This window comes from Gracilinanus agilis, chromosome 1 (genome assembly GCF_016433145.1).
Source record: "Gracilinanus agilis isolate LMUSP501 chromosome 1, AgileGrace, whole genome shotgun sequence".
NCBI classification, from domain to species: Eukaryota; Metazoa; Chordata; class Mammalia; order Didelphimorphia; family Didelphidae; genus Gracilinanus; species Gracilinanus agilis.
In genome coordinates, this window is record NC_058130.1 from 588,875,242 (window position 1) to 588,902,834 (window position 27,593).

The 27,593-nt window shown below is 35.5% G+C and overlaps 1 protein-coding gene and 1 non-coding gene across 2 annotated transcripts; both read left to right on the forward strand.

Moving 5' to 3' along the window:
• Nucleotides 1–804: 804 nt before the first annotated feature.
• On the forward strand, nt 805–27,593 carry LOC123231812 (nuclear transport factor 2-like). The gene is made up of 4 exons (XM_044658117.1): nt 805–903; nt 8,887–8,958; nt 25,466–25,564; nt 27,480–27,593. The coding sequence occupies exons 1-4, from the start codon at nt 805–807 to the stop codon at nt 27,591–27,593; spliced, it is 384 nt and encodes a 127-aa protein (XP_044514052.1).
• On the forward strand, nt 15,054–15,157 carry LOC123232707. The gene has a single exon (XR_006505230.1). It is a non-coding gene; the product is annotated as a U6 spliceosomal RNA (small nuclear RNA).

The window sequence follows — 27,593 nt, forward strand, 5'->3', positions numbered from 1 at the left end:
GACTGAGATAATTCAATCACATTATATCATTTGAGCCTTACTGCAATCCTGGGAGGTAAGTGCTGATAGTCTGTAGTCTCATTGTACAGGTGAGGAAAAAGAGGTTAAAAGTACCTTCCTCCAATTGATGTAGCTACCTAGTAGGAGCTAGGCTTTAAAGTCATGAGTCTTCCCATTCCTAGTCCAATATTCTTTCTTATTTGTACCTAATATCTGGTTGCATTTAAATGGGCAGCTATTATAGTTACACTTTGACTTTCTGGTTTCCAGATTTCCTTTTTTAAAAGGTAGTCCCAGAAGACTAGTTTCTATCCCTGTCATTACCTCTAATTCTTTTAAAAGATTGTGGGTGTTAACTGTGTTTCAGAACTTTTATTTTTATTCTCATGTTCAACTTGGTGTCTGTTCTGAGTTTGGTGGTGGAAAAATTTCATTGAAATTTCTGTTCTCTGCTCTTTCCCTTTTCTCCTTTACCCTTTAAAAAAAAAAAGCTCTTTTGTGAGTTTATATATATAGACTCAGCATGTGGCTTGTCACTTTATTTTTAATGAATTCCTGTGGTGGGTCCTGAATAGCATGGTAAGTAGGAAATGAATTGATATATAACTGTTTTCATGGGAAATCATTTACTCAGCATGTCGTATCCCCACTGTGTACTGTGGAAAAAGGAACATTTCCCCTCTCTCTTTGTCTTATAAACTTGTCTGCATTTTCCAGTAATCTTACCAATATGGTAGCATTTTGTGTGGTTGGCATAAGGTCTTTTAAGCAGTCTTTGCTTCTTTGACAGACATTGAATGAAAAATGGCTGAAAGTCCTATGTGGGAGCAAGTTGGAGCAAGTTTTGTGCATCTCTATTACCGCCACTTTGATGCCGACAGGGTACAACTAAGTGCTCTCTATGTAGGTACCAATTTGAATGTGATTAAAGGTTTTTTTCTTCCTCATTGTTGATCTGCTTGAGTGACAAAATTTATTTTGGGGACTCGTGGGCTTGGCATACTTTATATACCATCAGGAAATTCTTTATGAAAGGTAACTTTTTTTTTTTTTTAAGATAAATGTATACATAAACAGAGAACCCTTCTTCCCAAATTAAATGACCCATAATCTTTTGGTCCAATGTTCATGCTTGATAGATTACAGCAAAGCTATTTATATGAACTTTACTTTTTCCATTTTCTAATTGGGATTGAGACTAGGGAGGGAAGTTTATAAGGAATGGGAAGAAGGGAATCAATTATTGTAGGTGTTCTAAGTGCATGAATAATAAAGTCTATGTTATGCATTTGATCTGGGGAATTACAATGCAAAGATGATTAATATCTTCTGCCCTTTCTTTCTTTTGAGTGGTCTTAGTTGTGAATGAGTTAAGAATGAAATTTATTTTTTTTTTCAAGTTTTTAGGGCTTCATGTGAACTTAAAGCTATTAGAAGCTGCCTATTTCTGACAAATATCTTTTCACAGGTGCTGAGGAAGATGTAAGGAGAAAATATGTGGGGTTTACTGCCCCCCCCCCAACTGTATTTAGTGTCTTAGGATTTCTCGGTGCATCTAGGGTTCTGATACTCTTGACTAGGGTTTTATATGACCAGTTAACATTTCCTTAAGGAAATACTAATAATGACCTGCAAACCCCTCTCCCTTGATTTTACTCCCCCTAGCCAAACACTAGTATTAAGGGAGCTATACCTTAGATAAAAGAAAAGCCAAAAAGAGGAAATAAAGATCTTAAATTTTAAATTAATAAATATCTTCCTGAGTAATTCAGCTTCTTTTTTTCCCATTTAAATTTTTATTTTCAGATTTTCCTACCTCTTCCATCTATCCCACCCCCGCCACTTGGGAAAGCAAGAAAAATACCTTGTTACAAATACATATAGCCAGGTAAAACAAATTCTCTCATTGACCATGGATAGATAGATAGATAGATAGATAGATAGATAGATAGATAGATATTGAGATAGATACTGTCTCAATATCCATATTTGCACATGATAGTTATAGATATGTCTCAGTGTACTCTGTAGCCAACATTTCTCTCTATTAGGAGGTGAGTAGCATGTTTTATCTTCAATGTTCTGGAATTATGATTGGTCATTGCATTGATAGATTTCTTTCAAAATTGTTGTCTTTACAGTATTACTATTATTGTGTAAATTGTTCTGCTGGCTTTGTTCACTTTACTCTGCATCAGTTCAAACACGTTTTCTCTGATTTTATCTGATGGAGATGGGTTTATTGGAAACCACTCCCTTCATCGTTTCTTATAGCGCAACAATATTCCATCACATGCAGGTATCATACCTTGTTTAGCCATTTCCCAATTAATGAGTGCTGTCTTAATTTCCAAATCTTTGTCACCACAAAAAAGAGCTATAGTAAATTTTTTTTACATATGGGTCCTTTCCCTTTTATCTCTTTGGGATATAAACATGTGAGTGATATTGCTATGTCAAAGGGTATGCACAGTTTAGTAGTTTTGATGACATAATTCCAAATTGGTTTCTAGAATGGCTGGATCAGTTCATAGCTCAATCAGGAGCTCATTAATATATCTATTTTCCCCTAGTCCCTCCAACATTTTTTTTTCCTTTTTTTGGTTAATTTTGCCAGTGTAATGAGTGAGCTCCTCCTTTTGAATGTTTGATTAAAGCCTACTGATGAGAGGTAGGTTGGTTTTCTCCATTCTTATTACCTTGATGGTTACAAGCAAACAATAAAAAAAAAAACCTGTTATGGTTTTGAAATCTAGTTTCTTCTTTTGGACTTTCATATTTTCTATTATTATTCCTGCCACTCTTATTCCTATTACTTAATAATTACCCTCATATTTACCATAAGTGTTTTCAATAGATATATATTTCTGAGACTAAGTAATAACTCCTTTGTAGTCTTTTGCCAGTTTTAAAATTTTTACATATTATCTCACTTTGATGCAACAATCCTGTGAAATAAGCAAATGCTATTAATCTTAAGTCTATGGTAGGGAAACAAAGGCTCAAAAAAGTGAAATGATTCATCTAAATTCATAAAGGTGGGATCTGAACCCAACCCTTTTGACTCAGCCCAGGGTTCATTTCAATAATTCTACATATAGAATCACAATATTCATAATTATTTTTATACGTTAGGGAGGAATAAGTTTAGGACTTGATCATTAGCCTTACAAGAAGAGAGTTGTATCTTCTCTGTCAATTAGGATTTATTAAGCATTTACTACTATGGTGCTAGGCATTGTGCTGAGTTTTGGTGATAAAAAGAAAAATTTTAAAAAACTTTTCAATATGTATAGACCAGGATTTTATATTTGATTCTGGAGATAATAGCAAATCACTGGAGTTTATTAAATTATAGGAGACAATATGGACAGACCTGCATTTTAGGAAGATAATTTTGACTGCTGAGTGGAAGATTGATTGGAGTGAAGTGGGGAGACCAACTAGCAAACTCTTATGCTAGTCTAGACGTGAATGATGAGGTCTTGGACTTAGGAGGTTTCCTTGACAGGGAGAGGATGGAGACTATTTGAGAGATATTCTGAAGGTAGAAGCAACAGGCCTTGGCAAATGATTGGATATGGGAGATGTGAAAGAGCAAGGGGTCAGTTACAAATGACACCAAGGTTGCCAGCCTAGGGGACTAGAAGGACAATAGTGCAGTTACAGGGAAGTCATGAAGAAAGGAGTGCTTAGGGGAAAGGAAACAAGTTCAATTTTAGACATGTTGAGGTTGATGTTTTCATTATACTAATTTGAGATGTTCAATAGGCATGAAGATTTATCAGCAGAGAGGTTAGAGCTGAACAAATAGATCTGAGAGTTATTTGCATAGTGATATAACTGAAATCATGGAATCTAATAAGTTCACCAAGTGAAATAATATAGAAGTAAAAGAAAAGAGGGCTTTGGATGGAGCCTTGAGAAATCTCTATTATTTGGAGGCAAGACTTGAATGAAAATCCATCAAAGGAGAATGAGAAGGAACAGTAAGGCATGTAGGAGAAGAAATAGAGGAGAGCAATGTCATAAAAACCTAGGGAAGAAAGCATCAAGAAGGGGGTGAAGAACAATGTCAAAGGCTACAGAGAGATCAAGACAGATGGGAAAGGAGAAAAGACCATTAGATTTGGCAATTGAGAGACCATTAGTAAATTTGGAGATAGAAGTTTTGGTTGGTGAGGCCAGAAGCTGGACTGCAAAGAGTTAAAAAGAGAAGGTGATAAAAGTAAGTAGAGAGGGGCCGCTGGGTAACTCAGTGGATTGAGAGTCAGGCCTAGAGACAGGAGGTCCTAGGTTCAAATCTGACCTCAGCCACTTCCCAGCTGTGTGACCCTGGGCAAGTCACTTGACACCCCCCCCCCTTCCCCCCATTGCCTACTCTTTACCACTCTTCCACCAAGGAGCCAATACACAGAAGTTAAGGGTTTAAAAAAAAAAAGTAAGTAGAGACAACTATTGTATATAGCCTTTTCAAGGAATGTAGCCAGGAAGAGAGGAGAGATATAGGACAAAAGCTAGTGAAGGTGGACAGATCAAATACAGATTTTTTGAGGAAGAAGGAGATGAGATAATATAGAGGGATTTGTGCACATAGAGGGATTTACTTTGGCAAAAACATCCACCTCTTCATGTGAAATGGATGAAGTTGGAGATAATGGCAGAAGGCATTTCAGTAATTTTGAGATGAGCAACAGGGAAGAAGAAGGTGCGCTCAAGTGAATACTTTTTGATTTTTTCATTGAAATGAGGCAAGGAGTCTCTCATCTGAGAGGGTGAGGATCCAGGGAGCTGTGTAAGTTTTGAGGGATGATAATAGCTAACATTTATATGGCACTTCTACGTTTCAGGCACTATACTAAGCACTTTACAAATATTACCTTATTTAATCTTTACGACAACTAAAACTATAGAAGATAGGTGATACTATTTCCATTTTATATTTGAGGAAACTGAGGTAAATAAGTGATTAAGCGATAGCCAAGGTCATATATCTAGGAAGTATCTGATTTGTACTCAAGGAAAAAAGAGTAGAAAAGCTGCTATGCAGAGTGGGATAGTGACTTGATTAGGGAGCTATAAAAGTATTGCTTTGAAAATGTGAGGGCTTACTTGAGATTAAGCAACATAAACTCATAATGGATCCAGTCGCCATGAATCATGATTTTCTCTATCTTCATGCAATAACTTGTGTAAAGGGCAAAGCATTGGGGGATGACAGTCATCCAAGACTGGGTTTGTAAGGATAAGATCTTTGGGGGGAAAAAGCAGCAGGGATCTCAAGAAAATAAGTGGTTTAAATGGAATCAGTTCACCAAGGGGCCAAGGAGAGGATGGGAAGAGAATGTAATTAGTGTAAAGATAAAGGCCTGGAAAAGACCTGAAGAGTACAAGGATTGGAGATCATAATGAGAAAGGAGAAGAAGGTTCAGACTTGTAAGGCAGAGTGAGAAATAGAATGACAGTAGGTTATGAGCAGATTATGAGAGGATAAAAAATGTCAGGGTTCATGAATATGGATATATAGAACAATTATGGGTGATAGCAAAATTTAAAAAATATCTGTGTAGCTGTGATGAAATTGAGAAGTAGGTCATGAGAAATAAATTGAGGAAAAGGGAAGCTAAAGCATTTGAGGGAGTACCAGTAAATATGTCAAAGTACCCTAGTGTGAAGGCAGAGATGAGAAGACTGTAAGCCAGGGATTAAACTCATGGAGGAAGAAAGAAGAATTTCCTGAAGTTCTGTAGATAACAATTCCAAGAATTTGCATTGGATGATAAATATGAATTTGAATGAATCTCAAAAAAGGAGAGGATACTGAGTGATGAAGGTAGAGGGAGACCACAGAAGTGGCAATGGGGAGTAAAGAAACAATATTCCCAACATGACCAGTGAGTCAGGGTGTTATAAATGAAAGTGCAACCACTGCTGGAAAGGGTAGCCAGGGAATCTTTGTCATCAGGAAGAGGGAGCTAGACCTCAGTAAGTGCAAGAAGATGGAGAAAGCAAGAAAGGAAAAGATTTAAGACGAAATCCAGTTATACCGATGAGTAGTATTCCAAAATGTAACCAAGAGTTGCATACTTTTAGAGTGGGATATTGGGAACTTTATATTAAAGGGAATGAGAATTAAAAAAAAGTGGTTAATGGGAGGTGGGGTGAACAATGGGATCTCAACAATGGCAACTGGGGCTCCTAATTACTGGAGTGGAATAAATATAGCAAAGAGGAAGTATAATAATTATTGAGAAACAACCCAGGTTCTATCTTTGCTAGAGTTGTCCCTAGATATCAGGCAGCTATATGAGCTGTATGAAAGCAAGGGGTTGTAGGGCTGCTAAGGGGAAGGTCCCCAGGCAGGGGCAAGGCAAGCCCTTTGGAGGTGCAAGTGGCTAGAGAGAGTGCCAGCTTGAAGGTCATCTTGTCACCTGACTTCTGTAGGTATAGATGAAATGAGGTGAAAATGATGTTGGCAGGAAGAGCCAAGTGGTAAAGTATCTCTGAAGTTTCAAAGCTGTGAGTCTGTGACATCAAAAGACTGCAGCTGTTGTCATATTTTCATGGCTTCTGGATTCCATTTGGCTGTGAGAGTGGAATCACTGCCTCTACATTCTAAATTCGAGGGAAAGGAATTGCCCTTTTCTTTAGAAGAGAAACCATGTTTTGTAATCTATGAAGCTGTATGGCATTCTATGGCAAAGGGAAATATCAGCGGTAACACGGAATGCAATTGGTGCGGAATGTGCCAGCTCACCTGCTGACTAGCGTATGCAGTGGTGATTACATTGATCTGATCCTCTGTTCCCAATATGCCCTTGGAGTGTATGTTCTGATCCCTCTCACTGCAGTAGTTTGCTTTTTTAAGGATCTATGAGGAATACATCGGGGCTATACCTTAAAATACATCTGGGGTGGAGGGAAATTGGCAAACAGGTATGTTAATAAACCTCCTACAGATGAAGTCATTAAGCAAATGAGCATTTGAAATTTGTACCATCTGGGTCTTCCAAATGTTTCCATTCTTCCAACCCTGTCCCTCTCCCCCAACTCCCATAGATCTAAATAGGCTGTACTGCAGCAATCCAGTTCAAGATTTCAAGACTCACAGTATCTATACTGGTTTGAGATGGGAAGGGACCTACTGTTGCCACTTCAGGTTCAGAAATATTCATGAGTTATACAAATCTTACCAGTTAAAGAATAGTTAAAGCCTGCAATCCTATTATACATTGCCATGTAATATATAACATTGTAATTATAAGCCTTCTGCTACTGCATCAGTTTAAAAAAAAATGTAATTGTGTCTTAAATAGCATCACAATGCCCAGAAATTCTCCCAGCCCTTGCTGCTTCTCCTTTGAATTTCCTGAACCTTTTTCTTATATGAGGGAGTAATATTCCTTTTCCATGATTAGTCTTGCTAGGATAGATTGGGTTAGCATACACCAAAAATCCTACTGACTGATGTAACTGCAGAATTATTCCCTCTCATTTTATTTGCTGTGGCCAAACAAACCATGTTAGTTTCTCGTGGACTTCATTTGAGGTTATTATCATTATCTATTTGTTAGTCCTTGTACAGGGCATATAAGAATAAGGTTCAGCTCTGAGGTTTGTGTTCTACATTGAATGTTTCCATTTGTAAATTTTCAGGAAATTTTAATTGAGAGGGAATCTAGAAATTCAGAATCCTGATTGTATTTCCAGTTCATTTCATCTAATGTAATCTGGTAAATAACTAAAGACAAATAACTCCCTCTCACCCTTATCCAAAACAGAATTTTCCTACTCTTTCTGTTTGTAAAACTGTTACAAGAAATAAATAACAATGAAATTCATTTAGAGTCAATACTTTATCTGCGTGTTTATTTATTTTTTTAATTATATTTAGCCTCGATTTATCATAAAAGTAGATAGTCTCAAGGTAATCTTATTTTACAGTTAATCTTATTTTACAGTTGAGGAAACTTGAAGGTGATGGGGAGGGCTTTGAGGTAGGAAGGGAAAATGACTTTCACAAAGACCTAATCATAGAATCATACTTAAGTCTTCTGTGTCTTCACCCTCCACAGGCATTCTAAGGAAATTTACACAGAAATTTATTGTGGTTAATGAGGCTCAATTTGTTGTTCCATTTGGGCGGAAATATCCATGTGACAGGGAGGGGGAGTTCTTTGGTAAGACTGTCAGATAGTTATCTGGGGCCTTTCTGATTTGTTTCCTCTGCATACCAGGATAATGTTAGTCCAGAAACTTGATGTCAGCTAGTGGGGTGATCAGGCACTAAAATCTGATTTATTATGATCAAATTCATAAGAGATTTAAAGCCAATTTACTAATTTGCATGAAGAACTAAAACACTTCCATTCAACTGATCAGCACAGAATGTACTTAGAGAAGAGAATTAGGACCACAGAGTTGGTTAGTGAATATGAAATCAGAATAAAGGAAGTTGGATCCTCTTAGAGGACATATTTATGGTTCTTTGTCAATCCTCCACTTTAGAGAACTGGTTATCAGGACTGCTTTTCCCTTGATTAGTTAGTGATAATTACTCAACTGACTTGACCTCCATGCTGGACTAGGGGATTACACTGATTTCCCCGAAAGAGTCAGTCTCTACTCTTGGCCTTTGCCCAATTTGTCTTAGAGAACAGAAACAAAACCTGTTTTTTAATGGCCATCCTACTAAATGTCAGATCCTGGATTACTCAAACCTGGCTAATACAGAATCCACATACTTCCTTTTCTTCCTTGATCCCTTTATTATTGTTCCCTTCTTTACTTTATTTGTGACTGTGGCAGGGGGAATATGTAAGAAACTAATTTTTTTCTTTCTTTCTTCCTTATTACATCTACCTCCTCCCTTAACTACGCATGCAGACAGAAGCTTCTTGTTTGTCCTGGGAAGGAGAACAGTTCCAAGGAAAATCAGCAATCATGGAGAAGATGCTGGTATGTGTTTTGGGTACAGAATTTTAATATATAGAACAATGGACTTAAAATCAGGAGATATTTGAGTTTGAATCATAGCTCTACCAACAATACCGGTGTGACTTTGAGCAAATATTAAATATTATTATAGGAATAGTTTATGAAGATTTAGAAAGGGAAACAATGATCACTAATTCCAGCTTAGATTCCCAAGAACAAATGGCTAATTAATCACTTTTTGATAGTGTTGTTAGACTGGTAGATCAATGAAATGCTCTAGCAATAGTACACCTAGAATTTAATAAAGCATTATGAGAGAGTCTCTACTCTCTATGTGGATTCAAAACTGGACCAGTGAATGGATCAGTGAATAGCTATTAATGGGGTAATGGCTGCTTGAAAAGAGAGGTATCCTAGAAATTTGTTCTTAGTTCTATCAACATTTTTATTGATGAGAGAAAGAAAAGCATAGCTGAGATGCTTGTCAAATTTGTACATGACATGAAGCTGGAATGGTGGTCAGCATATTGGATGATAGAATCAAGATTTTTAAAAATCCTGACAAGCTAAAATAATAGTCTGTTTCTAATAAGATGAAATTTATGTATAGATCGATGGTCTTGAATCCTACTTGAATCAACTTTGTATATATAGCATCATACCTAAATAATAGCATGGGGAAAAGGTTTGTGAGTTTTAACTGAATTTCAAGCTCAATGTGATTGAACAGCATGATGTATTAACCAAAAAAATTATTGTGGTCTTACTCTGCTTTTTCCAAGTGTCCCAGTGTCCAAGACCATGGAGTTGACCATGTTGTTCAGCTGTGTATTCCATGTTTTTGGAAAAACACTGGTGAGCTAGAATCTAGACAGAAGAATGAAACCAGAGACCATGTCATATAAGAATTGCCTGAGAGAACTAGTAATGTTCATCTTGGGTTAAATGGTTCCTTCCTACTCTGCTTTTGTGTTGTTACTTGTAGTCATTGGACTTCAGTGTTATCTGTAAAATTAGGGTTTTAGTTAAGATAATCTCTCTTCTAGCTCTGAATTCAATGATTGTGTAAGTAGAACAGTATAAATTACATTCCCCTCAAGTGTTAAACTCTTACATTAGTTAAAGACAGCAGAAGTAATTTTCATGCAACCAGAAAAGAACCAGATCTTTAAAAGCATTCCAATGTGTGAAATGCTACATTTGTTCATGGCTGGGGTAGAGTTATCTAATAAGTGATCTTCATTGTTCAGTTGTTTTCTAGTCGTATCTGACTCTTTATGACCCCATTTGGGGTTTTCTTGGCAAAGATACTGGAATGTGTTTGCCATTTCCTTCTCCAACTCATTTTACAATGGAAAATAAGACAAACAGGGTAATTGACTTGCCCAAAGTCACCGAGCTAGTAAGTGTCCGAGGCCAGATTTGACTCAGTGATAAGTGGTACTTTTAAAAATTATTTTTAAAAATCCTTAATGAAATGTGTTAATTTAGTGTTTAATTTTTAAAGAATGTGCTTGGAAGAGGCTATATTAGATGAAAAAAAAATAGTTTAAATAATCTGATGCATCACTTTATCAATACTTTCTTGACTAGACAGAAAGAATTTTAGACTTGAGGAGTGTCCATACCCATTTCAATAAGAATATTTCCATTTCCCCCATCTGGCATATATATAATATATACTGTATTTAGGTAGTCTCATTTACTCTCTATTTACATTGTCAATATATTTGATGAAGTAGAAAGTGTAAATTTCTGAAAGGAAAGAATTGTTCATACCCATGGTACATAGTAGTAATTACAGGTTGAGGGTAATTATGGGTAATGAGTACTTGTTGTGAAGTTGTTTTTGAGTTGTGTCAAACTCTTTTTTTTTTTTTTTTAACCCTTAACTTCGGTGTATTGTCTCATAGGTGGAAGAGTGGTAAGGGTGGGCAATGGGGGTCAAGTGACTTGCCCAGGGTCACACAGCTGGGAAGTGGCTGGTGTCAAACTCTTTTTAAGAGTCCTTTTGGGATTTTCTTGGCAAAGATGCTAAAATGATTTGCCATTTCCTTCTCCAGATCATTTTATAGATGAGGAACTGAGGCAAACAGGTTTAAGTGACTTGCCCAGGGATACATAGCTTCGTTAAATGTCTGAGGCTAGATTTGAATTCAGGAAGGTGAGTCTTACTGACATTAGATTTGGCACTCCATCTATTGTCACACCTAGCTACCATTTGGTAATGGATTAACTGTGATTTATTCAATCTAGGAATATAGAAAATATATCTCCTCTACAGTTATTAAAATTTTGTCTCCTATCTTCTCCATCTCAGTAAAGGGTGAAGTACAATAATTGCTTTCATAAGGGGATTGACCAATATGCAGAGCAGTATAATAAGAATCATTATCTTACAAAGGTTTCCTGTCATTTCTGGCCCATATTCCCCACTCCAAACTCCTAGACCACTTGTTGGTAACACTCATTTGCTTAATTCCCATACTGTTATTTTACCTTTTACACCTTTGTTATCCTTCACAAAATCTTACTTGGATGCTCTGTCAAGAAGAGGAGGTGATTCTGGGTCCCTGAAGGCTTTACAATGGAGTGCAAGCTCCAGTCATTTTGACTTTCATGCTGGAGGGGTTTAGAGTAAAGTCCCAGGAAGACTATAATTGGTGTCAGTTGAAAAGCCTAGCTCAGCACAGAGAGACACATCACTAGGAGGCTGGCCACACAGAACTGATTTCTTTTACTTTAGTAATCTATGAAACAAAGAAAAATACAAAATGGCCCCAAGTCCAGTGCAGCACTCTTCCCCTTCTACAGTGAAGGGGGTTTTACAATGCTAAGAATTCTATCTTTTATAGATTCTATGCAGAAACTTTCCTGTTATTCTAAAAGTGAGATCTTTGGCTAGTGACTGAGGAGATATACTATATAGCTTCATCATACCAATCCCGGCATTTTTGCTCTAAACAAATGTAGAAGACAGAAAGAAATAGCAGCTAAATTAAAGGATAGATTACAAATTCTCCTTGAAAAGGCAAAAGTAGGAGCTGGTGTGATCATTCAAAGGCAACAAGAAAAAATGTGTCTTTGTCAGGACATTGGTCACCCTTAATTTCAGGGCTTATGATCATTATTTACAAAGTGACCGACATGAAAATAAGTGTATCTTACATACTTTCATTTGTTGCAAGGGATAAAAAGATGGAAAAATGCTACAAAAATGTAATAAGATCTTCCAAAATTATATCAACATTATTTTATCATTCAGTGCCTATAGTGTAAAAGGTGGGAATGTGAGAACTTACGATGGACAATATGATTTGGGAGTAAAGAGTGAGAAAAGACAAAAATTCATAGAACATCCAGAAGCTTTACCTCTCTGTATCATTGGAAAACTTCTTTTCAAGACAAAACTTTAGCAGACTTTTGGGTCATGTGACCAAAAAGATGGAGTACTAGATAGAAATTGTTTATCAAAAATAAAGCAACTTCAGGCCTAGGAAATCAGAAAACCCCCAAAAGGTTCAAACAAACAAACTCCATGAACTAATGCTTTACTTGACCTCACTGAGAGCCTTCTTTCCCACTGCTATTAGAAGCAAGGTAGCACTAGCAATCCAGTCCACAGGCATGCAACAAAATGCAACCCTAACCCCAGTTCCTCTTCTCTCTTTCCGGTGCTGTGGAAATCCAAGCTCTGAGCTGTAGACATTTGTGAGGCTTTAATAACCAGCAGCACAGCAGCTCTTATTTCTTGAAAACAATCCTTTGTAGGAGAGTAGAGGAACAGAGGGAGATGGGCTGAACATATAAATGCATGTCTGTGCTTGAAATAGAGCACATCCCCATACCGTGACACCACTACCACTAGTGCCAGGAGATCTAAACTCTAAATGACAGAAATCAGTTCCAGCTGCAATAGTACCAGCATGATAGTGCTCTATACTGCTGGACCAGGGAACTGTGAACAGAGGAAATGGGATACTGTGGGGATGGAGGTTAAGGGAAGAATTGTGTAGGTGTTGAGTCACACTCCCCGAAGCCCAATGGAAAGGGCACAGTGTCCAACTGGTGCCAGTTCCATTCTCCTAAAGTCATTCAGGAGAGAGAACTAAGTGGCTGGTGAACTGTGCATTTTTTCAATGTGAGAGGAGACTGAGAAGCTTTGAGATCCAGTTCCCAGGGGAAACCACCATCAGAGAGGAGTCCAGAAGTGAGCAATAAGGGAAAACAGGGGGAGGGAAAGGGCGGAAAATACCAAAGATCTCAGGAAGAAATCCTTTATAGAATATAATACAATGAAAATGATCATTGGTTCTGGGAACACAAAAGGAGAGACCACTTAACAATGTGAAAGAAAACAATAGTGTGAAACAACCTACTAAAGTTTCTAGGACTTAAGTAGAGCAGCCCTGGGAGGGGGTAGGGGAATCATATCCCTACAAACATATTAATGAAATAGTGGAAAAAAGGATAAATGAACTGAATGTGCATTTAAAAATTAGAAAGCAGACAAATAAATCTAATCACAGAAGAAGAGATATTAAACATTAGATGAGAAATAGATAAACTCAAAAACAAAAGAACCCATAGAAATGATAAATAAATCTAAAAGTTGGTTATTTGAAAAGACTAATAAAGCTGATAGAAACTTTTAACTAAGTTAAAAAGATAGGGACAGAAATTAAAATCAAAATAGCAAATGAGCATGTGAAATCACAATGAAATAAAAAGAATAATGAAAGCATGCTAACAAAACTGAGAACACAAAAGAAAGAGAATATCTTCAAAAATATAAAATGTCCAAACAATCAGAAGTCCAAAGAGATCTGAAAAACCCTCAGAAAAAGAACTAGTAATAACCTTAAAGGCGGTGTCAGACACTTCCCAGCTGAGTGACCCTGGGCAAGTCACTTGACCCCCATTGCCCACCCTTACCACTCTTCTGCCTAGGAGCCAGTACACAGAAGTTAAGAGCTCAAAAAGCATATAAATAAAATAAATAAAAATAAAAAAATAACCTTAAAGGAATTATCAAAGGGAGAAAAAAATAACTTCATAGTGTTTATGGCTTCATAAGAGAATCCAAAAAAACTGTAAAAGAACAACTAATATCTGTACTTTGGTATATTATTCTAAAAAATTGAGTAAGAAATCTTGCTATCAGAATTTTTTATTATGAGATATATTATCTTAATACCTAAACCAGAAGATAAAAACACATATGGAAAATTACAGGCCAATATTATTAATGAATATTGATTCAAAAAAATTTAAACAAAATCCTGTCAAACCCAAGTATAGCAATTTATCCAAGGAGTCATTCGTTTATCACTAAGTTGAATTTATACTAGAATGCAAGGATGGTTCTACATTAGGAAAATGGTGAACATAATTAATCATATTAAAAACCAAAACATTCCAAACCAAATGATTACCTGAATAGGTATAGAAAAAACTTTGGCAAAGCATACTACCCACTTATGCTAAAAATTCTACAAAATAAGGGGATGGAGAGATCTTCCTTCTTTCCTTCCTTCCTTTCTTCCTTCCTTCCTTCCTTTCTTCTTTTCTTCCTTCCTTCCTTTCTTTTTAAAATCTTTACCTTCTGTCTTAATATCAGTTCTAAGACAGAAGAATGGTAAGTACGAGGCAACTAGAGATTAAGTAACTTGCCCAGGGTCACACAGGTAAAAGTGTTTAAAGCCAAATTTGAGTCCAGGTCTTCCCAATTCCATCTACTCTATCCATTGTGTTATCCAGTTGCCCCTGAGATCTTTCTTAATATCATAAAAAAATAGCTATCACATACTAAAAACATTCCTTATATGCAATTGAGATACAATAGAACCTTTTCCATTAATACAGGAGTAAAACTAGGATTCCTAAACTGCCCACTATTATTTGAAATAGCTCTGGAAATGCTAGCAATAGCAGAAAGATAAGAGAAAGGAATTTAAGACATTAAGATAGGTAAAGAAATAAAACTATCTCTATTTATTGATTTGATAATGCTATACTTGGAAAATCCCAGGGAATCAGCAAGATATCAGTTGAAACAATAGCTTCAGCAAAGTACCAGATACAAAATAAACTCTCAAAAGTCAACTGCATTGTTGCTTATTTTGAAATTTTATATACTAAAAATGGAACAATAAAGAAAAGATTAGCATTGTCTCTGTACAAGGATGAAATGCAAATTCATGAAGCATTCCATATTTTTATGTTTATAAGAAACACACTTGAAAGAAAAAGATATTTAGAGTTACAAAAAGGAGATGATGCAGATTTCTCTATTATGTTTCAGCTAAAGATTAGAAAAAAGCAGGAGTGGAAATCATAAACTCATACAAAGCAAAAGCAAAACTAGACCTAAGGTAAGGGTTTTAAAAAATATGAAAAAAATAAAAATGAAAGAGATAAACAGCTAAATTATAATTTGTTAAGAGGTACCATAAATAATGAATTAAAACCAATATTAAACTGGTATAGGAATGTTTCGTTGATGAAACTGAACTAATTTGACTATTCCTGGAAAGTAATTTGGAATTATACCCAAAGGACCAGTGCATATCCTCTGACAGCCTTATCAGAACTATACCTCAAAGGGATCAAAGAAAGAGGAAAAGGATCCCTTTGTATAAAAACATTTATAGCAAATCTTTTTGTGATGTCAAAAAATTAGAAACTGAGGAAATGCTCATCATTTGGGGAATGGCTAAACAAGTCAAAGTATGTGAATGTGATGGAATATTATCTTACTTTAAGAAATGTTGAAGAGAATGGTCTTAGAAAAAACCTTAGAAGACTTGCATAAACTGATGCAAAGTAAAGACAGAACCAGAAAAACAGTTTGCAGAGTATCAGCAATATAATAAAAATAGTCAACTTTGAAAGACTTAGTAAAAAATTACAATTTCAAAACACTTATGAAGAAACAAGCTATTCACCTCAACAAAAAGAACTGATGGATTCAAAATGCAAATTGAAGCATCTCTCTCTGTCTCTCTTTTCTTTTTCTCTCAAAATTCATAAAGTATCTGGATATTGATCATCAAGGCACACAAAATATTTGTATAGATTTCTTAAGGAAATAAAAAGCATAAATAGCTGGAAAACTATTCAGTGCTTATGACTATATTAAAATAATAAAGATGATAATACTGCCAGTTGTTTTACATGTTTAATGTTATACTAAACAAATTACCACAGGACACTTTATAGAACTTGACAAAATAATAAAATTCATTTGTAAAAATTAAAGATGTAGAATAGTAAGAGAAATGATGAAAAGAGGTAGGGATAAATGTGGAATAGACTTCTGGACCTCTAACTATTAGAAAGCAGTGGTCATCAAAACTGTCTTGTATTAGTTGAAAAATAGACCAATGGAACAGATTTAAAAAATAGAGAATCTGAAACAATGGAAATCAACCCAGTTTTTGGTAAAGGAAAACAGAAATTGCCATGAGGGAAAAAAAAGTAACTTGGTAGAAATTTGAGTTAGACTTGATATTTTATACAGTATTCCCCAATACAATCTAAATTAATATATCCCTTGATATTAAACATGAAATGATTGTTAAAAAATTAGAAGAGAAGCAGATCATATACTTCTCAAAACTATGGGTAGGCACTATATTCTTTCCCTTTTTTTTAACCCTTACCTTCTATCTTAGAATTGATTCTAAGTATTGATACCAAGGCAGAAGGACTTAAATGCCTAAAACATATCTGAGGCCATAGTTGAACCTGAGTCCTCACCCTGCCAGAATTGGCTCTCTATCCACTAAGCCACCTACCTGCCCTTTAGGCAATATATTCTTAACCAACAGATAAAATTGTAAAACAAAAAATTAAAAAACTTTAATTATATGAAACTGAAAAACTTATATACAGATGAAATTTATATATAACATATAAATTTATATACCTAAGCTAAAAAGAGAAGTCGTTGATTGAAGCAAAGTAATAAAAATCAAGTATGACTCAAATGATGAGATATGAGGCGACCCCCTCCCCAACTTACCCTTTCATGGAAGTAAAAGGTCCACAGATGTTGCATATTATACAAGCTTTTAGATTTTTTCACTGTATTGATAGGTCAAGCTGATTTTTTTCCTCTTAATTTTCTTTTTCATTTTTTATTATCTTTTAAAAATACTCTTTGTTTAGGTCTGTTTCCTAAGGTAATAATAATAATAAAGGAAAAAGAACCTATATGTTCTGAAATAGAGCAGCTCTCTTTGTGATGGCAAAGAACTAGAAATTGAAGAGATGTCCATCAGATGGGAAATGGTTGAACAGATTGTGGTATATGATTGTGACACAGTACTACCGTACCTTAAAAAATGACAGGCAGGTTAATTAAAAAAAAACAACATGGGGGCAGCTGGGTAGCTCAGTGGATTGAGAGTCAGGCCTAGAGACAGGAGGTCCTAGGTTCAAATCCGGCCTCAGACACTTTCCAGCTGTGTGACCCTGGGCAAGTCACTTGACCCCCATTGCCTACCCTTACCACTCTTCCACTTATAAGTCAATACACAGAAGTTAAGGGTTTAAAATTAAAAAAACACAACAACATGAAAAGACCTATATGAAGAGTGCAACAAGCAGAACTAACAGCAAGAGGAATATTGTTTGAAGAATGACTTGTGTATGCCCACCTCCAGAGAAAGCTGATAAATATAAATATCAATGGCATAGCCATATATACATGTATAATGTGTGTATAGTCAAATGATGCCTTCTTCAGTGAGGGGGGAGAATGGAGAGAGAGAGAGATACCTGGGAACTTTAATATGACAAACAAACAAAAATTTTAAAATGCTGTTTGTTATGTGGGACAGCTCTCTTAGAAGGGGAGAGGGAAAGACTTCATTACTGATGTGGGAGTCATTCCACAATTAGTTATGAATTTAGATCACTAGCTTGTTAAAACAAAGACAAATTAATACAAAGCTAGAATAAAAGTGAAAATATGTCATCTTTCTTTATAGTCTTATGGCCCCTAATGCTGTTCATACATACCATGACCTGCAATCCCTATATCCCTCAATTCTTTCCCAAGTCTTAGCACTTATACTTGCTATCTCCAGTCTTTCAAGTAATTAATCCAAGTTTCAACTATCCTCAACACTTGAATCTCTTTTCCCCCCCATGTTCTGTCACTGATCATGTCTTGGATTACTTCCTTCAACAACCAAACCTCCTTCTTTCCTTTTCACATGCTGCTGAATGGATCTGGAAAAAATCATGAAATTGTGCTGATTGGATCCACTCCACTACAAATTTATGGTACATATTTCAACTGGACCTTCACTGTAATAAGGTAATCCTTTATATTTCTCTAACTTGTTTGCTTTTCTTTTTTTTTTTTTTTTTTTTAAACCCTTAACTTCTGTGTATTGGCTCATAGGTTGAAGAGTGGTAAGGGTGGGCAATGGGGGTCAAGTGACTTGCCCAGGGTCACACAGCTGGGAAGTTTCTGAGGCCAGATTTGAACCTAGGACCTCCTGTCTCTAAGGCTGACTCTCAATCCACCGAGCTACCCAGCTGCCCTGGTTTGCTTTTCTACTTACCACAGTGGCTAAAACTCTTTGTTCTTTTGCACTCCTCCCATGGCACTCTTCCCTTACTCTCTCAGATGAGGACCTCACTTCATAATTCACTGAAAAAAATGGAAGCTATTTGCCAAGAAATCCCCCCTCTTTCCCATCTCATAATCACTTTTCTTCCATGATATTTTACTTTCCTGTCCAAAAAAAAGTAGCCATTCTCCTTTCCAAGGCAAACTCTTCTACATTTGCCCTTGATCACATTCCCCCTGATTTCTCAAACTGACCCCATTGTCATTCTTCTCTCCCTTATTTTCAGCTTCTTCTGCATCCCTCTCTGCCATTAAAAAAATTGCTGTCTCACCTTTAAAAAAACAAACCAAAAAGCCCAATTCTTACTTGATTTAATCATCCATAGTACTTGTCCTCCTAATCACTCTATTTTCAGCTAAACTCCATACAAAAGCAGTCTATAATTGATGTCTCTCTTCCCTTTCTTTTTCATTCCTAAACCTGTATTCTGGCTTCCAATCTTAACATCCAGTTTAAATTTTTCTTAAAAGTTACCAATGATTTTTTAAATAAACTTATATGTTTTAAATTTTTTTCTTTTAACAAGCATTTTTTTTTCTCTCCCACCCTACCACTGAGGAAAAAAAGCACAACTTTTAGAATATTCATATTACAGTAAAATAAATCCTCATATTGTTCTTGGCCAAAATATGTCTCATTCTGTCATGGGCCTTTTTCAGGAAGTCAGTAGTATATACGCATCTTGAAATCATGGTTGGTCATTGCATCAATCAGAATTGTTATATCTTTCAAAATTGTTTTTCTGTATTAGATTGTTATTATATAAATTATTCTCCTAGTTCTGTTCACTTCCTCTTCATTAGTTCATACAAGTTTTCCCAAGTTTCTTTGAAATCATTCTTTTTGTCATTTTCCAGGCCATAACACTATTCCATTACATTCATATTCCATAATTTCTTTAGTCATTTTCTAATTTATGGAAAGGAACAAACCTCTTCATTGCCAAATCTGATGATCTTTTTTTGGTCTCCATCCTTTACTTCTCTGCAGCTTTGCACACTGTTGAATAATTTTTCTTGAATATTTTTACCTCTCAAGGTTTTCATGACATACTTTAATGTTTCTCCTATAGCCTGTCATTGCATGGGAATTCAGGAAGGACTAGCACCTTTGGTGTGAAGGCTTACCTTCTGTATTCTGGCTTAGGGAGGATATGTGCATGCATAGCAGCCATACCAGCCATCTGTGGTACACTGGCTAAACCAGATTGAGGGTAATGAGCAGATCTCAAAACCCATCAGTGAGTTAGGGGGATGTCTACCCCCAGCATGTGAAGAATCCCTCCATTGGAAGGGTCAGATGAGAACAGTTTATTCCAGTGGCCTTGAAGGCAGCTAAAATAGGTACTGCGGAGTGTTTGGTCAGACAGCAAAGCTGCCAAGGTCGTCCATTGCATCCTGGGCTGTTGCCAATCATCCTGACTTTTGACTTGGCATTAAACTTGAATAACTCCAGAAGAGAGAGTGAGGCTGATGACTTTGTGCAACTCTGCCTCATTTAAATCCAATTCCTGAAAGAGTCAAGACGTCCTCTGTGGTGTCATCTTTGAAAATGAAGGATGGACAATATCAACAAATTCCTATTGTATCATTCCTTCTTGATTGACTTTGCTAGTTCCTTATCCAGGTCACAGTTGCTAAGTTTGGGTATTTTGCAAGGCTCTGTCCTGGGCCCTTCTCTACACACTCTCCATGGGTGATCTCATCAGCTCCTGTGGTTTCAGTGATCATCTCTACTCGTATAATTATCAAATTTATGTGTCTAGTTCTAGTCTCTTTCCTGAGCTCTAGTACTGCATAATCAACTGCCTTTTGGACATTTCAAACTGAATAGGTCATAGATATGTGAAACCCAGCATATCCAAAACAGAGTTGATTATATTTCCCTTTTCCCTAAACTGTACCCTCTTCCCAATTTTCCTATAATGCTCACCTAGTCACTGAGAATTGAAATCCAATATAATCCATAACTTCTCACTTGGATTCACCTCTTATATCCAGTTATAAACATCCCCTTCCCACTATTTACAGAGCCACCTGCTTAGTATCTTCATCTACTCTTGGCTGTACTATTGCAATAGTTTTCTTAATTGGTCTCCATGCTTTAGTCTAACTTGGCTGCCAACATGATTTTCCTAAAAGCACAAATTTGACCATTATCATCTCCCCCTCACTATGCAATAAACTTCAATGATTCCCTGTTTTCCCCCCAGGATCAATACAAAGACCTCTGTTTGGTGTCTGAAACCATTTTCATACTGGCTCTTTTCTAATTTTCCAGATTTCTTACTCCATAGCCCTCTATCCAGCTATACTGGCCTAATTACTATTCTTCACACATTATACAATGTTTCTCAACTCTGTAAATGAATATCCCTCCATGTCTGGAAGTTTCCTAGATTCTTTGGCTTCCTTCAAGACATAGTTCAACCTCCTTTTTTTGAGTTTAATATTTTATTTTTTTCCCAATTACTTGTAATTATTACATGTATTCCCAATTACATATAAAAATAATTTTTAACATTCTTTTATTTTTTTCTAATTTTGAATTCCATATTTCCTCCCTCCCTGAGATGGCAAGCAATTTGATTTAGGTTATACATGTACAGCCATGGAAAACATTTCCATGTTAGTCATGTTGTGAAAGAAAACACAGACCAAAACAAGCAGGAAAAATAATTTTTTAGAAGTGTGCTTTGATCTGCATAAATACTCCATCAGTTCTTTCTCTGGAGCTGCATAACATTTTTAATAAGTCCTTCAAAATTATCTTAGATCATTGTATTGCTAAGAATATCTAAGTCATTTACAGTGGGTCATTGTTACTGTGTATAATGTTCTCCTGGTTCTCCTCACTTCACTCAGTTCATGTAAATCTTTCAGGGTTTGTCTGAGAGCATCCTGCTCATTATTTCTTATCTTCTAGAATAAGAGTATTCCATCACAACCATATTCCACAACTTGTTTAGCTATTCTTCAATTGATGGACATTATTCAATTTCTAATTCTTTGCACCACAAAAAGAGCCACTATAAATATTTCAATACAAAGAGATCCTTTTCCTTTATGTTTTTTATCTCTTTGGAATTCAGACCTAATAGTGTTGGGTCAAAGGGTATACATAATGTTATATAGCCCTTTAGGCATAGTTCCATATTACTCTCCAGAATGGTTGAATCAGTTCACAACTCTACCAGCAGTGCATCAGTGTCCCAATTTTCCTACATCCCTTCCAACATTTGTCATTTCCCTTTTCTGTTATATTAGTCAATCATATAGGTGGAGTGGTAATACTACAGAGTTGTTTTAATTTATCTTTCTCTAATGAATAATTATTTAAACATTTTTTTCATATGACTATAGATAGTTTTGATTAGTTTGTCTGAAAATTTCCTGTTCATATCCTTTGATCACTTATCTACTGGGAATATCTTGAAATTTGACTTCATTCTTTATATATTTGATAAATAAAGTTTTTATCAGAGAAACTTGCTGTAAATTTTCCACCGTTATGATTACTATTTCCCTCCAACTTATTTCCTCCCTGTTTATCCTACTCTTTTTCTCTTTTTATTCTCTCCATCCTCAAAAGTGTTGCTTTAGAATACCTCTTCTCCTAATACATTTTCTTTTCTATCACTCTGTCTCCTTCTCTTATCCTCTTCCCCATCTACTTTCTTTTATGGTAAGAAATATTTCTATACCCCACTGAATGTGTATCTTATTCCGTTTTTAAGCCAATTTTGATGAAAGGCTCAAAAGTTCCACACACCCCTCCCTTTCTATCTTCCCCTCTATTATGTAAAAGCTCTTTTGTGCAAGATGATTTATCCCTTTATACCTCTTCCTTACCCTTTCCCTTAATGCGGTGATGGTGAACCTTTTAGAGACCTTAGAGACCGAGTGCCCAAACTGCAATCCTTTTACCATATGTGAGCCCCCTGACATACCCCAGAAGTGCTCCCATTGGGCTGATGCACAGAGGGGCAGGTGATGGGAGAGATGTCCTAAGACATGCGTGAAGAGGGGGAAGGGAGCAGTCTCCAGCAAGGGTGCCAACTCGGCCTTAGTTCATTACTTTTTTTTAATCTCTTAATTTTATTTTTTTTAGATATTATCCCATTATATTCACCTCATACTAATGCCTTCTGTATATGCTCCTTCTAACAACTTCCCTAATAAAGTTCTTAAGAGTTAAAAGAATCATTTTCCCATGTAGAAATGTAAACAGTTTAACCTTATTGAGTCTCAATATGATTTCTCTTTACTGTTTACCTTTTTGTATGTCCCTGAGTCTTGTATTTAAAAGTCAGATTTTCTAGTCAACTCTGGTCTTTTCATTAGGAATGCTTGAAAGTTCTCTATCTCATTGAATTTTTTTCCTCTGAAGGATTATATTCAATTTTTTGGGATAAGTGGTTTTTTTTTTTTTTTGCTATAATATCATATTCCAAGCCTTCTAATTCTTTAATGTAAAAGCTGCTAACCCTTATGTCATCCTGATTATGGCTCCATGATATTTGAATGGTTTCTTTCTGGATGCTTACAGTAGTTTTTTTTTTTTTTGGCCTGGGAGATCTGGAATTTGGCTATAATGTTCCTGATAATTGCCATTTTGTGTTCTCTTTCAAGAAAGTGATCAGTAAATTCTTTCCGTTTTTATTCTGCCCTTTGGTTCTAGAATATTAGAGCAGTTTCCCTTGACAATTTCTTGAAAGATTATGTCCAGGCTCTTTTTTTTCATTGTGACTTTCAGGTACTCTAATAATTCTTAAGTTATCTCTTCTAGATCAACTTTCCAAGACATTTGTTTTTCTAATGAGATATTTCATATCTTCAATTTTTTTCATTCTTTTGATTTAGTTTTATTGTTTCTTGATATCTCATAGAGTCATTAGTTTCTCCTCTCTCACTTCTAATTTTTTTTTCTTTTTTTTTTTCATTTTTTTCCTTTTTTTTTTCACTTCTAATTTTTAAAGAACTATTCTTTTCAGTGAGCTTTTATACCTCCTTTTCCATTTGACTAATTCTGATTTTCAAGGAGTTCTCTTCAGTGGATTTTTTTCTGCATCTTCTACCATTCTGGCCTCTTCTGTTTTTTAGTGTTATTTTCTTCATTTTTTTGTGCCACCTTTACCAAGCTATTGATTTTTTTTTTTCATTTTTCTTACATTGCTCTCATTTCTTTCCCCAATTTTTCCTCTACCTCTCTTATTTAATTAAAAAAATCTCTAAGGAGTTCTTCCAAGAATTCTTTTTGGTCCTGAGACCAAGTAACATTTTTCCTTGAGTCTTTGGATGTAGTTATTCTAGCTTTCTTAATTTCTAGTGTCTTCACTCCAAGATTACCTTCCATTTACACTGTATACACCTTTTATATACATAGTTATTTGCATTGCTTATGGTCCATTAGAATGTGAACTTCTTTCGGACAGGGACAATTTTTGCCTTTTTTTGTACCTCCAACCTTAGCATAGATTCTGGCAGATAGTAAATGTTCAATAAATGTTTGCGAAATGACTGCCTGATTTTAGATAATCCTTGAGTGGTCTGGCCAAAAAAGTGCATTCCTTGGTGGCAAACCATTTGGTGATGAGCTTCACCAAAATTGGTTGAAGAAGTACTTCTCTTAGACTCATATATTTAGGGATAAAGGTGACCTCAGAGGCCATCTAGGCCAACCCTTGTTTTTACAAATAATGAACCTAAAGACCCATAGAGAATGAGTGACTTGCCTAAAGTTTGTTCCCATAGTTATCAAATGGCAGAACTGGGATTTGAACTAAAGTCCTCTGACCTCAAAGTCCCTTTTCCTGTACCATTCTGCTTCCTTAGACTATAGTCCTTTATTTTTAAGTAGGCAATGGTGATTACTCCAGCCTCCACTACCTGAAAATGAAGTCTTGTTATTTTTTCACATTTCCCAGGGTTTTCTGTATATCCCATTAAGGGTTTGGGGAATATCACATCTATACCATTCACTTAAGCCCTTACTTGTTGTGTTCCTCTAATTTTAGGGATCCACACTGAGTTCCATTTAACCATTTAACAGTCAGATTAGCTTTTTGAAGAAATATTTATTTCAAGGTTATAACAAGAACCAATATATAAATATTTCTCCCAACATGATCCCTTCTAGATACCCTGAAAAAAGGTGTCCCATTTCCTACCCAATTTATTGCATAATTCCCAGTGCCCTCACTCTGTTAATTATTTCCTATTTATCTTGTATATAGCTTGCTTTATATATATATATATTGTTTGAATGTTGTCCTCTCTCTCTTATTTGATTGTAAGCTTCATGGGAGCAGGGATTGTCTTGTGCCTCTTTTTGTATTCCTAGCACAGTGTAATATAGTAACTGCTTAATAAATATTGATTGATTTATGGTGCCCCTGCTTGGATAAACAATATCTTTATTGCCAGATGCTGCTGTAAGAAGAGAGACTGTGCCTAAGTTAGGTAGATTTTTTTTTTAACCTTCACCTTCTGTCTTAGAATCAGTACTAAGTATTGGTTCCAAGACAGAAGAAGAGTAAAGACTAGGCAATTTGAGTTAAGTGACTTGTCCAGGGTCACACAGATAGGAAGTGTCTGAGGTTACATTTGAACCCAGGTTTTTCCATTTCTAGGCCTGGGTCTTTATCTACTGAGCCATTTAGCTGCCCCCAGGTATATTTTTAAACACAAGAGACCTCTGGCTACATAGCCCATGGAAAGACTGTCCCAACCATGTTTTAGGCCACTTAAAAATAATCAAGAAATTTAATGTTAACTCCTAAGTAAATGTACCATTTGTTGTTTTTGTTCATGCAAAATTTAATAAATGTTTGCTTATTTGAAATACAAATATTTTGTTTGTATTTCCCCCCTTCTTATCAGAATCTTCCATTCCAAAAAATCCAGCACAGTATTACATCTCAAGATCACCAACCAGCTCCAGATAACTGTATCCTTAGTATGGTTGTGGGTCAGTTAAAGGTAAGGATTTTTAGAAGTCAATGCTACTTTATGCATATAAGAATTTGGGTAAGTATGAAATTTTCTTTATTATTGCTTCTCTTTTTCTCATGAATTTATTGGCAACTCCTCTGTACTTACCTGCATCATTCCTTGATCTCAGAACTTAACATCTTTTCATTGGCTATTAAGGGCCCTCATTAGCCCCTTAAGATCTTTCCTTGCCCATTAACCTTATTTATTATTATTTCTATTTGCATGATCAGATAATACATGGTAGGTTACTGAAACTTTGCTATAAACATCTTAGCCTTTGGGTGAGGTAATCTACTATTTATCTCCATGACTATGAATAAGCTGACCTAGCTCCTTGGATACATCTTATCAAACCTTTTAGCTTTACCTATATGCCTCAAATGAAGCCTAGGACAAAATAGAAGGGAAATATACTGGTCTTAGGATTAATTAGTGAATAGAAACTGGTGTAGGAGTTGACAGGTAAATATAATCATAGCAGAAAAGAGAAAACCAAGACATCAGATGGTTATTTAATGTTATGAAGGAAAATAAAGGAAAAATACAAATGTTTGGAGAAAAGACAGAGATGTAGAGTTGAAGGAGTCCATCCTACAAAAAGTCTGAAGACTAAACATCATATAAAAATCTCAGGAAACAATTGTGCAATGGATTTATGGCCAACTAACAGTAGTCTAGAGGCTATTGCAATAAAAAGAAAAAATATATTTCCTTCAAAAAATTAAAATGTCACATGAGAAAAGGGAAGCCCCAGGATTAGATATAAACTAGAAATTAGAAAAGTCAAAAAATACTTTGAAAAACAGTGTGCAATGACTTTGACAGTCCAAATGTATTATTAAGGATAAAAAGACGATGTTTGATTTGAAAGAGGGAAATCTCCAGATCTTTGAAGGTGCTAAACTAATGAGGACTCAAATACCAGAAGATGTTATAAGTCTATGCATTTATAAGTAAAGAATCCAAATTATAAGTAAAGAGGAAAGATTCTGAGCCAATATCTATAATTCAGAGCAAGAACATTGTAGTTGCTCCAGATAATTTTCTGAGAACATTGACCCTCTATGCTGTCAACAGTAGGCATCAAAACAAATATGAAAAACACCATCCTTCCCTTATTAGTAAACCACATCTGAAATATTGCAGTCTTTATTACCATGCTTCAGAAGAGTTAATGAAACCAAGGAATGTACAGAGTAGGGCAAATGAAATGATTGTGGAGACTTGGTGTGGGGGGATGATGAGAATTAGTGTTTTTCATTCAACGAAGATGTGAAACATAAAAATGTTTTTCAAGGTTGTAGAAAGGGAGTGAACTATATTTCTGATGTACATATCCCCTTTTTAAAACCCCCCACAGCAAATTCTAGAAGCTTTCTATCTTGGTCAGCAAGAAATATTTTATTAAGAAGGGAAATATGAGGAATATAGTCCTCTCTTACAGTTTGATGATGAGCATATTGTTCCTAGTGATGGTGATTACCACTTAAAACACTATAAGAAGAACTAAAAATATCTACAGTGACTACAATAATACAGTGAATAGCACAACTATGAAATATATCAAAAATCTATGTTTCAAAATTTAGAAAAAATGTACATGGCTTGGAGGAAGTGATATGAGAAGACATCTCCATTTAATCCCTCTCCAGAGGGGAAAGGTCCATAAGTGTACATTGTACATATTTTCAGACTTTTTTCAATATATTGATTAGTTATGATTTTTACTTCTTTCTACTTTTTGTCTTAAAATACTGTTTGTTATATGGGTTGGCTTTCTGGGAGGATGAGAGAGAGGGGAAGGTTACTTGGGGAAACCATGGTGATGTCAAAAAAAGACAGCAAAGAATTTATTTAAAAAACCAAATATAGAATAACTTTCCCCCTTTTTTTTCCAAAGGTAGATGAAGAGCCTGTGATGGGATTCCATCAACTGTTTATTCTGAAGAATATGAATGACAAATGGATTTGCACTAATGATATTTTTAGACTGGCTTTGTACAACTTTGCTTGA